Below are 15,663 nucleotides of genomic sequence, written 5' to 3' on the forward strand. Positions count from 1 at the left end.
AAGTGAGAACTTGTCATAATGAGGCATAATTTCAGTTAAGCGGGATTTTTGAAATTCATGGCCAACAATGCCCTTAGAATCATTTATAAAAGCCCTGCATAAAAATACTACTGAAACCAACAGTAAAAATTGCGAATAACATTTTATTGGGCTAATTTTGAAAATATTTCCCGTTCATATTAATTATTTTATATTTTATCGTTCTTATTTGATTTGATAAATATTTCCTGCTATAGATAACTCATTCTACAAGTAAATATTGTAAGAAGACTCGATGTACTTATCCCAGTGTAAATAAGTAGAAAATGTTAGAGTTCTGCATTAGTAATCATCTTAAGAACCATAAAATTTCTTTTACGTGAACTATGTGTGCACTTGGATTTTTTAAAGAAACACGATAAATTATGACTCTGAACTATTTACTTTGCAGTGTACATAAAGATAACATAAATAGTAATAATTATGCAAACAAATTATTGGTTGTTACCGATAACTCTAAAAATATGTCAAACACAATTTCGAAAAATCTAATACAATACGTTATCAGACTTTTGCTGGCTTTATGCCTGTTCTGTTCATTTGTCATGTATGTAATTGTGTAAACAAGAACAAATCACTGATTTAACTTTTCTTTTAAGATGACGTAACCACTTTCTGGAAGAACATTAAATCAATTTTAGTTAAACCCTAAATCAATATTGGTACCTTACCAAATTTTCCAAGAAATCTTTTACGTAATTTCTAAAGTAATGTGTAAAATTTATTTTGGATTTAGACGGAAAACATTTATTGAATTTTTAAATACTCTATTCTAATTTCGGAAATGCTTAAATTATGGTCTAAGATAATTTTGAAGTACCTAATTGCAACTGATTTTAATAAAGTTCTATGACCACACTAGAAAATTTAAGACTCTCATAGTCACGAAAAAACCACTTTTAAACTAGAAGAAGATGTCCTTATTATCTTCTTCAGGGCTATCTTTTTATAATAATTAATAAAATTAAACGTTCACACCAACATAAAATCGTCATTTGCAGAATCTACTTAGACCCGTATTCACCCATTTTTGTTTCTCCTTTCCTTCATACACTAGTCAGTTAGTCAGTCAACTATCTAGCTAGTTATAATCAAACAATCTAAAAATCTAAAAGCCAAAGTTTTACGTCCAAATTGAAAAATCGAACTACCACATCAATCTATTTACAAAAATTATTATTAATATTTTGGTTTGGTTTATAAATTGGTCCAAAATCCCGAAAATGAACTTAACTTAAATAGCATATCATTCATCACGGAAGAGAGTATTAACAGAAATATCTGAAGTGTTCATACTTGATAAAAAATTATAGCCACTTAAATACTCGTAATATGGAGTGGCTGATTTTAATGTTGGTATGTATTTTGAGATTATTTTGAAAATTCGTAAAAATTTTTCTATAATAATTTGTTTACACTTTAATTCTAAATCAAAAGTAAAAATAAGCTTTTGAAAGCCTTTGTTTTTAAGTTTTGATTTTTATGATATGTTTTAGATATCAGATATTTTCTGTGTTATAAAATAATATACGTCTATACTCCTTTTTATCATAATTACTTCGCAAACATTTTTTGTGCAATATTTTGTATGTGTTTCATGTAATCGATGTCTCTCTCATGCATCAAATACCTCGTAACGGAGTGGGTTAAGTGGTAGATTGTTGGACTTATGCTCTGCCCGTGTGGGTTAGAATCCATCCTTATTGTTTTTTTTTTCTATATTGTGAGTGGTATTATCTACATTTTTTTTACTTGTAGGGGTTATGATCAAATATATAAAATTTTGGAAAATTAAATTTTATAATTTATGAAAAAACTGAATTTAGAACCTTAGATACGAAAAAAATATTCTTTCAAAGATAAACGATAAACATTACATTTTTTTTTATTTGACACTTTGTTCCAGTACGAAGAACCTGACATACTCGATGGTCAAGACAACTTTAGTAAACGACATGTCTAATGATCAACGTTTGAAATCTTAAAAAAAAACTATGTAAAATGGTTATGTGAAAAAAAAATCTCGAGTTTTAACTGGCGAACAAGTCATGCAATTTCTAGAAGATGCTCCTAACGACAGATATTTACTTCATAATGTAAACTATGCTATTTTTAGACGATTATAAGTATTTAAATACGAATGATTTATACATTAAAGGTAGTTGTTGTTTTGGGTCTCTTTGGAGGATTCAGGAGAGTTGAGATGACGCTGTAGACGATCTTGAAGATAAAGGCTGTGATATTATTGTAACATTGAAGAAAATAGAAACTGGTGAATATAAAAGTTTTACTATTGTTAAAGAAAAAAAATTGGCGCATTAGAAATAGTTCGAAAATATGCTAATATCAAAGCGCTAGGTAACGTACCAATAACTATTGCAAAGTTTTTGAATTTAGAAAATGCCAAAGAATATACGGGTCATTGTTTGCGGCGCACCTCTGCAACATTCTTGGTGAAGGCAGGTGTTTCATTTGAAACTTTACAATTATACGGAAAATGACAAAGATTTGCATGTCTATCTTAATCTGTTAATTGAATTAAGTGTATCATTATTTTATGATTCGCCTATAAGTAGGTATTTACCAAAGCATTTTTACTTAAGTATGTTTGTATTTGTATAACATTAGATTTCTACAAATTTTATAATTTTTTTTTTAATTTATTGCCATTTTATCTTATCTCAGTTTAAATGTTGCACTACTTTCATTCATTATGGTGCTGCATTAACAGTGCAATGTTAAAAAATATACAAAATATGTTTAGAATTATTTTATTTGTTCTCATTTGTGCAGAGTGTCGTGTTTTGACTAATCGTGGTAACCCCACTGAAAATCTTCATAAAACATATGCGTATCCTGATCGCTCACTGAAAAGTAACAGACAATTATAAAGTTCTTTGTGTTACTTATATAGTTACATATTTTTTAGTATACAAACGTCAAATTTCTTGTCCAGTCGACTTTACTTGCAGTCAACCCCTGAATTACGAGGCAACTAAACAATTTATTTGTAATGATGATTGTCCTTCAGGTTACATGTGTTGTGAAGATTCTTGTTTCGTACATAAAATATGTAAAGAAGTTATAGGTAAGAGCTATTTTTTTAAATAAATTGAAATTTTATTAAAATGAAATTTATAGAGAGTTGTCCCGTTGAGAAATATCCTTGTCGCGAACCATTTTCCGAAACACAGTGGACCGAATTCGCTTGCCAAGTTGGAGATTGTCCTGCAGGCTATGCATGTTGTTCTGACAGCTGTTTTAAATTTAAAATATGCAAACAATCTAGAGAAGAGATTTATACTACTGATACTGCTGTAACACTAGAGCAAAAACCAAATCAGTCTGTTACTACTGCTAAACTATCGTATGATGAAACAAATGGGCCAGTTACTACAGAAACGCCTAAAATTACAAGCGTGTTAATCAGGACAGTTACTCCCGACAAAGATGACACTAAAACAACTACATCAAGTAGTAACATTTTTACCAGAACCCAATCATTATTTGTTTCTCAAGATTATGAAGATAGTGAAACTGATGATGAAACTGTATCTAATACTGATACATCAGATGTAATCACTAGCTATCATTTGTCAAGTACTACTCACAATAGTTATCAAGTATTTAAAGAGGAAACTAAAACAACTGATGTGAGTTTAGCAGATTCTTTAAATAATTATGATGGACGTGGAATTGATACTGAAGATGATGAAAAAGATTATGCTGAAGCAACCACATCAATCAAAAATAATTTTACTCAGACACCAGATTCTGTCAAAACAGAGGCTGAAACTGAAATATCTAATATGACCACCAGCTATCCAAGTAGCAGTGACACTAGTTATGACGTATTTAAAGAGAAAACAAAAGCAACAACTGTGAGTATAGTAGATTTTTCAAATAATTATGATAGTAGTGGAGTTGACACTGAAAACACTGACGACTATCATGGTGAAGCAATCATATCAAGTGGAAATAATTTTACTCGGACACCAAATTCAGACACAACAGACGATGGAAATAGTCCGGTTGATAATATGTCACTGGATCTTGCAATTGAAATATTTAATATAACCACTAGATATCCCTCATCAGGCAATAGTACGTATGCTATCAATGAAGTATCTAAAGGGGAAACTAAAACATCTGCTGCGAGTACAACATATTCTTCAAATAATTATAATGGTAATGGAAGCAATACTGAAGACGGTGACGAAGATTATATGGAAGGAACTACATCAAGCAGAAATAATTTGACTCAGACACCAAATTCTGATACACCAGAGAATGGAAATGGCACGGATGATGAGGACATCTCATTTGATCTTGAAACTAAAATATTTAATTTAACCACTATAGATCCTTCATTAGGTAATAGTACTTATGCTAGTAATGAAGTATCTGAAGGGGACTCTAAAACGGTTATTGTGAGTACAGTAGATTCTTCAAATAACTATGATGGCAGTGGAAATGATAATAAAGACGATGACGAAGATTATGGTGAAGTGACCGAAGATTATGGTGAAGTGACCACATCAAGCAGAAATAATTTGACTCAGCCAACAAATTCTAACACAACAGAGAATGTAACTAATCTGGTTGATAAAGATATCTCATTTGAGCTTGAAATTAAAATATTTAATATAACCACTGTATATCCTCCATCAGCTAATAGTACTTATGTTAGTAATGGTGTATCTGAAGGGGAACCTAAAACGGTTAGTCTGAGCACAGTAGATTCTTCAAATAATTATGATGGCAGTGGAAGCGACACTGAAGACAGTGACGAAGGTTATGTAGAAGCAACTACATCAAGCAGAAATAATTTGACACCAAATTCTGATACACCAGAGAATGGAAATGACACAGGTGATGAGGACATCTCATTTGATCTTGAAACTGAAATATTTAATTTAACCACTATAGATCCTTCATCAGGTAATAGTACTTATGCTAGTAATGAAGTATCTGAAGGGGACTCTAAAACGGTTATTGTGAGTACAGTAGATTCTTCAAATAATTATGATGGCAGTGGAAGTGATACTGAAGACGATGACGAAGATTATGGTGAAGTAACCACATCAAGCAGAAATAATTTGACTCAGACCCCAAATTCTAACACAACAGAGAATGTAACTAATCTGGTTGATAAAGATATCTCATTTGAGCTTGAAATTAAAATATTTAATATAACCACTATATATCCTCCATCAGCTAATAGTACTTATGTTAGTAATGGAGTATCTGAAGGGGAACCCAAAACCGTTATTGTGAGCACAGTAGATTCTTCAAATAATTATGATGGCAGTGGAAGCGACACTGAAGACAGTGACGAAGGTTATGCAGAAGCAACTACATCAAGCAGAAATAATTTGACACCAAATTCTGATACACCAGAGAATGGAAATGACACAGGTGATGAGGACATCTCATTTGATCTTGAAACTAAAATATTTAATTTAACCACTATAGATCCTTCATCAGGTAATAGTACTTACGCCAGTAATACAATATCTGAAGGGGAATCTAAAACGGTTATTGTGAGTACAGTAGATTCTTCAAATAATTATGATGGCAGTGGAAGTGATACAGAAGACGATGACGAAGATTATGGTGAAGTAACCACATCCAGCAGAACAAAAATTACTCAGTTACCAAATTCTAACACAACAGAGAATGTAACTAGTCTGGTTGATAGAGATACCTCATTTGAGCTTAAAACTGAAATATTTAATATAACTACTAAATATCCTTCGTTAGGTAATAATACTTATGTTAACAAAGAAGTATCTACAGGGGAAACTAAAACAACTGCTATCAGCACAGTAGGTTCTTCAGATATATATTATGATGCTAGTGGTGGTGATAGGGAAGAGGATGACGACAATCATACCAAAACTCCTTTTCTTCCACAGTACAATAAGGGCAGAGCAATTGATGATGACGACGTAACTAAATCTCGTAAAGAAGTATTAAATGTAACAACTATATATCCTTTATCAAGCATCGCTGTTTATACTAGTAATGAATCTGAAGGAAATACTAAAATGTCTGGCATGAGTAACGTAAGTGACACAAGCAAATCCATTAATAACAGTCCTGTTATCACTAACACAAATGTTGATGACGAGGACAACGATAATGATGATGACAGTGGATACACTGATCCCAGTGGTGATGAGGATACGATTGACATACAACAACTCAACAACATGTAGGGACTGAATATTCAATAGCTTTACACGATGTTTACAGAAGCAGTATAAAAAACTTTTTATAATGATTTCTTTGAATAGAATACATTTACTTAGAAACAGTGCCATATTTGTGTATCTTAGTGTGGAAATTTCTCAAAAGACAGGTTGTTTATTAGATACATATCATAATATGCATTTGTTTGAGATGTTTTGTAATATTTTAATTAAACCAATTTTTGTTTCATAATTCAAATATGTAACTACAAAGTATGTACTTTAATATGACTATGGGAATAAAAAAGTCGTAGCATTTTATGTAAAGTTTCTCATTTGTGGTCAAGAATATTGTATTTATATAATTAAATGTTTTATATAATATATATATGAAGTTTTTTATTAAAACAATAAGTTGGTCCAAAATTGTTGCGATAGAACTTTCCTCGCACCGAAAGTACGATGAAACATCCAGCATTTTCGAGTTGACTTTTTTTCACGATGCCGTGTGATGAGGTCATCAACATTTTTGTAAGGATATGTATATCAGCTTGGATCGGTGCTATGTGATATCAAAAATTGCAGTACTGTATTCTGAAAATTTTCTGGGAGAATGGAGTGAACCGTTCCTGATTTAATCAATAAAATAAATTGATTCATTCATTAATCTTTTTGAGCCACATGTTTAAGCAAATCTAAAAAATATGAATGCAGTGATAAATCATAAGTAAAAACTCATCATATTTTCCACATTTTGGGTAGAATTTATTGAACAAAATAAACAGATATATTTTGATTAACAATTTACCATGCTTACAATAACTTTAAAACGTCTGGGAGATTTGAAAGTTTTAATTTCACAATTTTTAATTTATTCAGTAAAATAAATTGACTGTTACATTAATTTTTTTGAGTCACTCTGTATAAGCAAATCTAAAAAAATATGAATGCAATGATAAATTACGAGTATAGACTCATCATATTTTGTACATTTTAGATAGTGAGAAAATAGGTGTGGCGCCACATTCCTAAAGAAGCTGTCAAATAGTTTTATAGAGAATTTACATTTTTACAATTATTATAAATTGAAAAAAAATGGTAGTCAAAGCATACATAAGTGGCATTTCCGGCAATAAAGAGGTGAAGAAACGACAGCAAAGGGTCCTTCTGATTTTAGATTCAAAAAATGTTCAGTATGAAGTACTTGTTATAGGGGAACCGGAAAATTGAAACAAAAAGGTCTTTATACAAAACTATTCCATTTCTTCGGGCGGGACAATTAGTGATCCCAGCCCCAGGCATTCCTTTACTCCACAAATATTCAGTGATGATTATTGTGGGAATTATGACCAATTTGGTATGGCAAACAAAATTGATGAAATGGAAAAATTTCTGAAATTAGAACCCAGCGATTCTGCGCCAACTGTAACCTCAAATGCTGAAATTAAATTGGGAAATGGACAGATCCAGTCTGAAGAAACACCACAAATCTTTAACTAAACCAAAGATGACAAAGAAGAAGAATCAAAAAACGACTATATGCCTGATAATAACGAAAATACGAACGAAATTGTAGAATCCAAAGTCGAAGATGGTGATGAAGTGGAAGCTAAAAATGAGGAAGAAGACGAACAAGAAGAGGATGAAGACGCAATTTTTGAGTTTCATTAACACATTAGACATTACATTTTGATTAAAAAGCTACTATGCTTACAGTAACTTCAAAACGTCTGCAAGATTTCAATGTATTCAGTGTTGCAATTCTTGATTTAATCAATAAAATAAATTGATTCAGTCATTAATTTTTTTGAGATACCCTGTATAAGCAAGTCCAAAAAATATTAGTGCAGTGATAAATCACTCATTTAGAGAGCGGATTTTATGAAATTTGCATATCCTTTATTTTTTGCATAAAGTCTTGATATTTAGTATGTGAACGAATCATGCTAATTAAAAACGAATACAGCTATAAAAAAATTGCATATTTGCATATATTTGCCTTCTGCTGCATATTTCACGTAACGGGTGCATATTTTGCATATTTATCAATTTTTGTGCTAATTTAAAAAAAAAGTCATTCTTTTGGCATTTAACTAGAAAGACGAAATTTCATGAATCATTGCAAATATTCTCCTGAGCTTCAAATAACTAGGAAATGTTTGGGTTATATGGTAGTTTGGAGAAATCACTGGGTGTTAAGCCATCCTTCCAGGTAAATTCAGGCCCTAATTACTTTTGGAAACACGGTTCATTCCCAATATTTTTGTTCGTTACTTAAGTGTATTAATGGTGTGTTTTATGGTGGTCGAAGGCACGTTATCCTATTATTTTTCATTGTGAGTTTGCATTGAAAGCATCTAAGGTAATACAGGTGTATCAATATGTCAAAGATAACTTAAATTAATTTATGTATTAAACCTTTTCCTGAACTTATTCTTCAAGAAGGAGCTGTGTTTTGTCGTGCCTGCTCTATTTTTTACATCTGTGGACGTAGTATGGAGTTTTTCTATTTACAAATACATACTTTAAAATCACGGGAAAACTTTTTGTTAGAATATTCGAAAAATATGTAAAAATAAATTGTTACCAAAATAGTAATTAAATAGTCGATTTTTTAATTTGTTCTGTTTATATTTATTCTGAGTATAAGAATATTACCTTTAAAAATGTGATTTATGTGTTTGTGAGATGTAATCAAACACCTGGCAATGTGATTTATGTATTTTTTGTAATAAAACGTAAGCTCGGGAAACATATTTTTGTAATTTGTAAATAAATTTAGTTTGGTTATTACGCTCTTTTTTAATTTTTGGAGCATATGCAACTGCATATCTCTGCATATATTAAGAAAGTTACTGCATATTTGCATAAATTTAGTGCATATCATATGATCATATTTGCCAAAATTTTGCTGCATATTTTCCGCTCTTTACGTCATTATATTCTGCATATTTAAAATAGGATTTATTCAGCAATATTTTGAGGTGACGTCATCAATTTTTTAGGGGGGATGAGCAAATACATTTTGATCTAAAATTTACCGTGCTTGTAATAACTTTAAAACATTTCCAAGATTTCAAAGCATTCGGTATTGCAGATTCAAAATTAAATTGCAAAATATTGTTAAAAATCTGGAGGTTTCAGGTCAACACTCAACACTGAGTCATAAACTACATGTGCTATGTTATTTTATACAATTTATAACCCATTTACTATGTACAATTTTGTAGTGACGTTATCACATTATTGGTGGGGATGATTAGACAAATTTTGGTTAGCGTTTTACCATCTTCTCTACACGATCTTCCTAATAAATACAAAATTTAAAACTATCGGTCCAGCACTTTCGGTGATTATATTATTTGTCTAATAAAAATCCGGTACGACAGACAGATGGACAGACAGACAGAATAGATAGACAGACAGGCAGACGGAAACAGAAGACCTATTACTTCGTACTCCATGGTTCATGAAAGGGCGTAAAATACGTAAAAGTAGAGAGTCGGCCGACTGACTCGATTACAATACTTCTTTGGCTTTCGCTCGGGAAGTAAAAATCTAAAAATTGCGGTTTATCATATTCTCTTTTATATTTTTAAAAATATAATGCTAGGATAGCCGAACAGATGAACTAATTAATAAAAGCGACGTTATTACAAAATTTTAGTAAATTTTAGTAAGTAAATCCTGTTTAAAATTTGTGAAATAATGTGCCTATATTCTGACGTTTATTACTTAGTTTTTATTTTTAACGTTAAATGTATGGTTCAGAAAAAATCAAAATTTTACAAAAGTATTTCACACAGTAACATAGAAATTGCAAAATCGATTGTTATAATTTTTTACACACGCTTTATTAAAGTTATAGGCATTCATCTGTTCGTCCTTTTCAAAAACTTTATGATATCATCTCAAATACTAACAAATAAATCTTGTTTGAAATTTATATAACATGCTTCTTTCCTTATTATTATTATTAAGACCCACCACTGACCCGGAAATGACCGGCATTCAGGCAAGACTTCTATCATTACGGGTATTAAGCCCAAGTAATGATATGCATTGATTAGATTAACAAAACAACTTTCGAGATTCTAGAATTACAGCATACAAATTAGTCTGCTATTATTCTCTAATGTTCTCTAATGTTCCTAACAAAACAGCTTTTTGAATTTTGACAATTATTGAATCATTTAAATGCAAAGATTTTAAATTCTCAACGAAGCTATTTGGGACTACACCTACATTAGAGATAACTAAGGGTAGAATTGAAATTTTTTATTATTATTAAGACCCACCACTAACCCGGAAATGACCGGCATTCAGGCAAGACTTCTATCATTACGGGTATTAAGACCAAGTAATGATATGCATTAATTATTATTATTATTATTATTAAGACCCACCACTGACCCGGAAATGACCGGTATTCAGGCAAGACTTCTATCATTACGGGTACTAAGACCAAGTAATGATATGATATTATTAAGGTTATTAATGTTATTATTATTGGTTTTTAGAGCAGATATATATATATATCTATTATGCTCCCATAATTTTAAATTTGACTATAGATTTGAGTCTTTCTTAAGATAGATTTTCCTCAATGAAGTTGTCCAACTTTGTTTTAAAGGCTTCAACTGTAGGTGCTGTTGGTATTTCCTCTGTTAGTCTGTTCCAGTCATTAAAAATTCTGTTTGAAAAAAAAATGCTTCCTGCAAGAAATTTTTAATTTGTTTTTAGTCAACTTTAGATTTTGTCCCCGTAATTGTGTATTTTTATTAAAATTAAGTATATACTTCTTTACTAATGTTTGTATATTTACTAATAAATTTGAATACCCATATTAAGTCACTACGTCTGCTGAGGGCAAGCGTTTTTAAATTTAGCCTGTTGATCCTGTGAATTTTTTAAAACCTACCACCCTTTTTGTCAGACGCCTCTGAACTTTCTCTATGTTGTCCTTATCACGAATAAGCCAAGGGGACCATATTACGTTTGCGTACTCCAGAACCGGAAGTATATAAATCTTATTGAGCATTAACAGTTATTTATTATACAAGCGGTTAAAGTGAATGTTTAATGAGCGGTCAGTTTAAGGCGAGAGCGGCGTATACCGCGAATGATAAATGATACTGAGACAAAATTGCGCAAAAAAAAATAATTCTGTTGCTTATTATTCTGTTTTAAGTAAAATACACTGGATGATTATTATTAAAGACGTACATGAAGTTGGTTTTTAAAAATGTGTCATTCCTTAAAGGTAATACGCATTTGTCGGTTCTTTATTTCACCAAACGATTTTTTAAAATCTAAAAAGAACATTAATACAAATATTGCATTATTAGTGTCGCACATGCTTTAATTGTATTCAGTCTCAGGAATTCCTTTAAAAAATGGCCAAAGTGGCTCCTATTTTACTTCGAGCACATTCTCACACCTAAGAAAGTTAGGTTACGTTTTGACATTTTGCAACATATGGGTAGTAGTCTTGACAAGGAGGCTGGTAAATCTATGAAATTTTAAAGCCATCTTGATAAATGAATTGTAATAGGCATTTTATACAAAATGTATCCGAAATTTATAATTAAAATATTAAAGAAAAACAAGAACATTATTTTACAGATGTTACTCTTTTAGTGTGTTATTTTTAGCAGTGTAAATAATGTCTACACGTTTCTGCTTATCTCATTCCCTAAAGTCATATGTACAAATATAGCAAGCGATGTCATTGTAGAAAAGGTGGGAAATACTTCTTATCTTACCGAGATTTTTGTTGCTTCTAAAATTTGGTTACAGAGCAATATTTTAATTACGTTAGTATGTTTCGAATACTTTTCATCCTTTTCATTGTGTTTTCGTCATGGGTTGATTCGTACCACATCTATGGATCCAGAAGACAAAACTTTTACCCCAACTATCACGGTATTCGTCATCGTCATTACATTATGTACAGACCGCCTCGAAACTTTAATCCTTTTCTGTACAATAATCCTTCAGGTAACAGTATATTTAAAATAAAATTTTGAAAAACATTTACTTTTAGGAAGTGCCACAATATATCGTTGTCAGTACGATATTCATTGTCCTCCTTGTCACACATGTTGTTATGACACATTTTACGGTTGCAAAGTTTGCAAAAAGTGCCCGCTATATTTCGATCCTCCAAGGTTTGGTACAACTGATGGAAATAAGGTTACCGATGTAGACCCGTTTACTGTAACTACAGAGGAGTTTTCAACAACTACTACTACTGAAAGTACCACGACCGAATCAACTACTCCTACTACGACGACCGAAACAACTACTCCTACTACAACAACCGAAACCACTACAATTTCACCTTCTACACCAGAATTCACGGACACGACAACTTTAAGTATCGATTCAGAAACCACTGAAACTTATAATGTTGATATTGTAACAGCAGTTGCTCAATTTACAACAAAAGTTACAGAAGACGATGATAAAGAAGATACCGACAGTGAAGGGGAAGTAGATTTCAATGAAAACGGACAGGATGGCGATAACAAAGAATATGATGAAAATGAAGGGGAGGAAGATTCTAATGAAGACGAAGACGGTGGCGATGACAATGAAGTTAATGACAATCAAGTGGAAGGAGATTCCAATGAAGACGGACACGATGGTGATGATAAAGAAGATTATGGAAATGAAGGGGAGGAGGATTCTAACGAAGACGGAGACGGTGGCGATGACAATGAAGATAATAGCAATCAAGTGGAAGGAGATTCCAATGAAGACGGACACGATGGTGATGATAAAGAAGATTATGGAAATGAAGGGGAGGAAGATTCTAACGAAGACGGAGACGGTGGCGATGACAATGAAGATAATGGCAATCAAGTGGAAGGAGATTCCAATGAAGACGGACACGATGGTGATGATAAAGAAGATTATGGAAATGAAGGGGAGGAAGATGCTAATGAAGACGAGGACGACGGCGATGATAACGAAGGCGATGACAAAGAAGTGGAAGGAGATTTCGATGAAGACGGACAGGATGGTGATGATAAAGAAAATGATGAAAATGAAGGGGAGGAAGATTCTAATGAAGAGGAGGACGACGGCGATGACAACGAAGGCGATGACAATGAAGTGCAAGCAGATTTCAATGAAGACGGACATGATGGCAATGATAAAGAAGACGGTGAAAATGAAGGGGAAGAAAATTTCAGTGACGACGACGACGATGATGGCGATGACAAAGAAGATGATGACGAAGACGAAGACGAAGACGAAAACGAAGGCGAAGACGAAGACGGAGACGAAGACGGAGACGAAGACGAAGGCGAAGACGAAGACGATGACGAGGGAAAAGACAACACAGAGGAAGAAAACAGCGACTACGAAGGTGACGCAGAAGATGGTAATGTTCCTCCCGAGTCTGAAATTCTCTCTACAGCAAGAAAAATAAACGTATTTAATTTAATATAATCAAAACTTACTTTTCATATTTTTTTTTGTAATAAATTTAAATTATTTACTTTCAGCTCTCGACAAACATCATTCCATAAGTACTATCGTATTTATTTAGATAAGATATTGATTTGTGTATAGTGGTGTGACGATTTATTCATATTTGGGTAACCTGAATAAATAATATAAATGTCTGGGTTATGTGTTTACTTATTCAACGTTTTTCCTTTACTGAGTGGAAACTAAGCAACAGTATCGTGCCAAGGTTATTTTGACGAATGTCTGATTTTATGTGTTTTCGAATTTCACAGCTTGTGGAATACGAAAATATCGATCTTCCATCCACGTCTCTGTCGTTTTCCTGTTTTCTGTGTGCTTCTATGACGACGTCTGTCTGTTGGCGATTTTACTTTGACCCTTGAGTTGTTACGATCGTGTAAACGACAGAATAGGAATGAACATTTGTCTGTTCATTTTCACAAAAATTTGTAAAATCAGATTTTTCAATTTGTCTTGGAACATTCATAACTGAACTTTGTGCGTATGTAGGAAGATACCAAGTTTGTTCTAGTTATTACAAAAACAAAACACCTAGGTACTAAAATATATCTAATTATCGGCTCCAGAAAATTGGTGATGCTGTCTTGAAAAATTATCAATTACATGTTTCTGTCGAATAATATATGTTTTGAGAACTAACGTTTGTTGTTATTTATCTCTCGTAAATTATTTACAAGTTTGTGTCTACAATTATGTGTAAACGCAATTATACAACGCTGCAGTTGAAAAAATATCGGGTGAGTTTTTAAATTTCTGTCTCAGTTGGCCATGACTCATGACGCTTACGGCAGCCGTTTCAGTTACACTGATGACGTACACGTCATAGCAAACTATAGCAGAAATTTAAAACATCACACGATATTTTACTATTCAATAAAAACTCAAAAAAACATCACACCTTCCTTTGTTTTTGAAAATGCTCATGTTTAAATTGAAGTTAAGACAAAAAAATGGGGATAAATCTAGTATTTTTTAATCAAAACACTTCACATAACTTTAATAGTTTAATCGGCAGTCATCAACACTGACGTTATACAGATTGGTCAGTAAGCACGCGCTAATCGATATTTCATTAATTATTATTATTAAAAATACAATAACGTCTAGACTAAAGTTGTTTGAGTAGCCCACGCTACGTACAATAATTTTAAATTTTATATAGTATTCTGTCTTTGAAGTATAAGTAACACACACCTATTTTTTTTAACAAAGTGTCCTATATTGGTATTTTTACCATTCTGATTGGCTTTTTCTTGGGCTTTACTACTATAGTTTACCTTTACATGTTTGACATGTTCTTACAATTTTTTAGCAACGCAAGGGTTCATAAAAATCGTAATATGGCGACTTTTATTTTAATATCCGTGTTGTAATATTTTAACGAGAAATTGAGTCTTAATATACAGAATGTTAAAAAAATCTAGAATATAATTTCACGTTCGATATTTTAGTTTTTCAAATAGAATATCTTGAATTTTACTAGTGTATATTACCGTATTTTTATTGTTTCTTTTGTGTTGAATGAAATATTGACATTTGAGGATCCTAATCTTAGACCTTTTTTTTAACACCTCAACTAAGCATATATCTCTGTTTATCCTAGACCTGACCTTTTATTTTAATGGAAGGAAAATCGTGTATGAACACACATGGATCTTCCCCTATGGAAAAATGTGGGACTTCAGAGTTCTCTACACACTAAAATCCCTTCTTTTGATATTCCTCCAGGAACCAACCCCATTTGGCACATACTAGGAGGTAGGAGAAAACTTTCTGCATACTTATGAATTCATCTCTCGTTTTTTCTTCGTTTTTATTTTCAGTTTTCTTTATCATTACTTTATTCATTCACTGCACCCTATCACAGTGGCTGCTTCGGATTTCTTTCTTCTGTTAAATTTGTATTAATTTTTGTTTGGTGTAAATTGGT

The 15,663-nt window shown here is 32.0% G+C and overlaps 2 protein-coding genes and 1 pseudogene across 2 annotated transcripts; all 3 read left to right on the forward strand.

Moving 5' to 3' along the window:
• Positions 1 to 2,770: 2,770 nt before the first annotated feature.
• On the forward strand, positions 2,771 to 6,527 carry LOC135131607 (dentin sialophosphoprotein-like). The gene is made up of 4 exons (XM_064059418.1): positions 2,771 to 2,913; positions 2,969 to 3,127; positions 3,181 to 5,457; positions 5,515 to 6,527. Exons 1-4 carry the CDS (start codon positions 2,775 to 2,777, stop codon positions 6,258 to 6,260), a joined length of 3,321 nt encoding a protein of 1,106 aa, XP_063915488.1. The 5' UTR covers positions 2,771 to 2,774; the 3' UTR covers positions 6,261 to 6,527.
• Positions 6,528 to 7,275: 748 nt separating this feature from the next.
• On the forward strand, positions 7,276 to 7,904 carry LOC135131608 (SH3 domain-binding glutamic acid-rich protein homolog; annotated as a pseudogene).
• A 4,068-nt stretch (positions 7,905 to 11,972) lies between these two features.
• LOC135132684 (uncharacterized protein DDB_G0290685-like) lies at positions 11,973 to 13,867 on the forward strand. Its single transcript, XM_064060857.1, has 2 exons — positions 11,973 to 12,233; positions 12,280 to 13,867. Exons 1-2 carry the CDS (start codon positions 12,056 to 12,058, stop codon positions 13,689 to 13,691), a joined length of 1,590 nt encoding a protein of 529 aa, XP_063916927.1. The 5' UTR covers positions 11,973 to 12,055; the 3' UTR covers positions 13,692 to 13,867.
• Positions 13,868 to 15,663: the final 1,796 nt, after the last annotated feature.

This window comes from Zophobas morio, unplaced genomic scaffold (genome assembly GCF_036711695.1).
Source record: "Zophobas morio isolate AGI-343-1 ecotype UQ-CSIRO unplaced genomic scaffold, CSIRO_AGI_Zmor_V1 ptg000021l, whole genome shotgun sequence".
NCBI lineage: Eukaryota > Metazoa > Arthropoda > Insecta > Coleoptera > Tenebrionidae > Zophobas > Zophobas morio.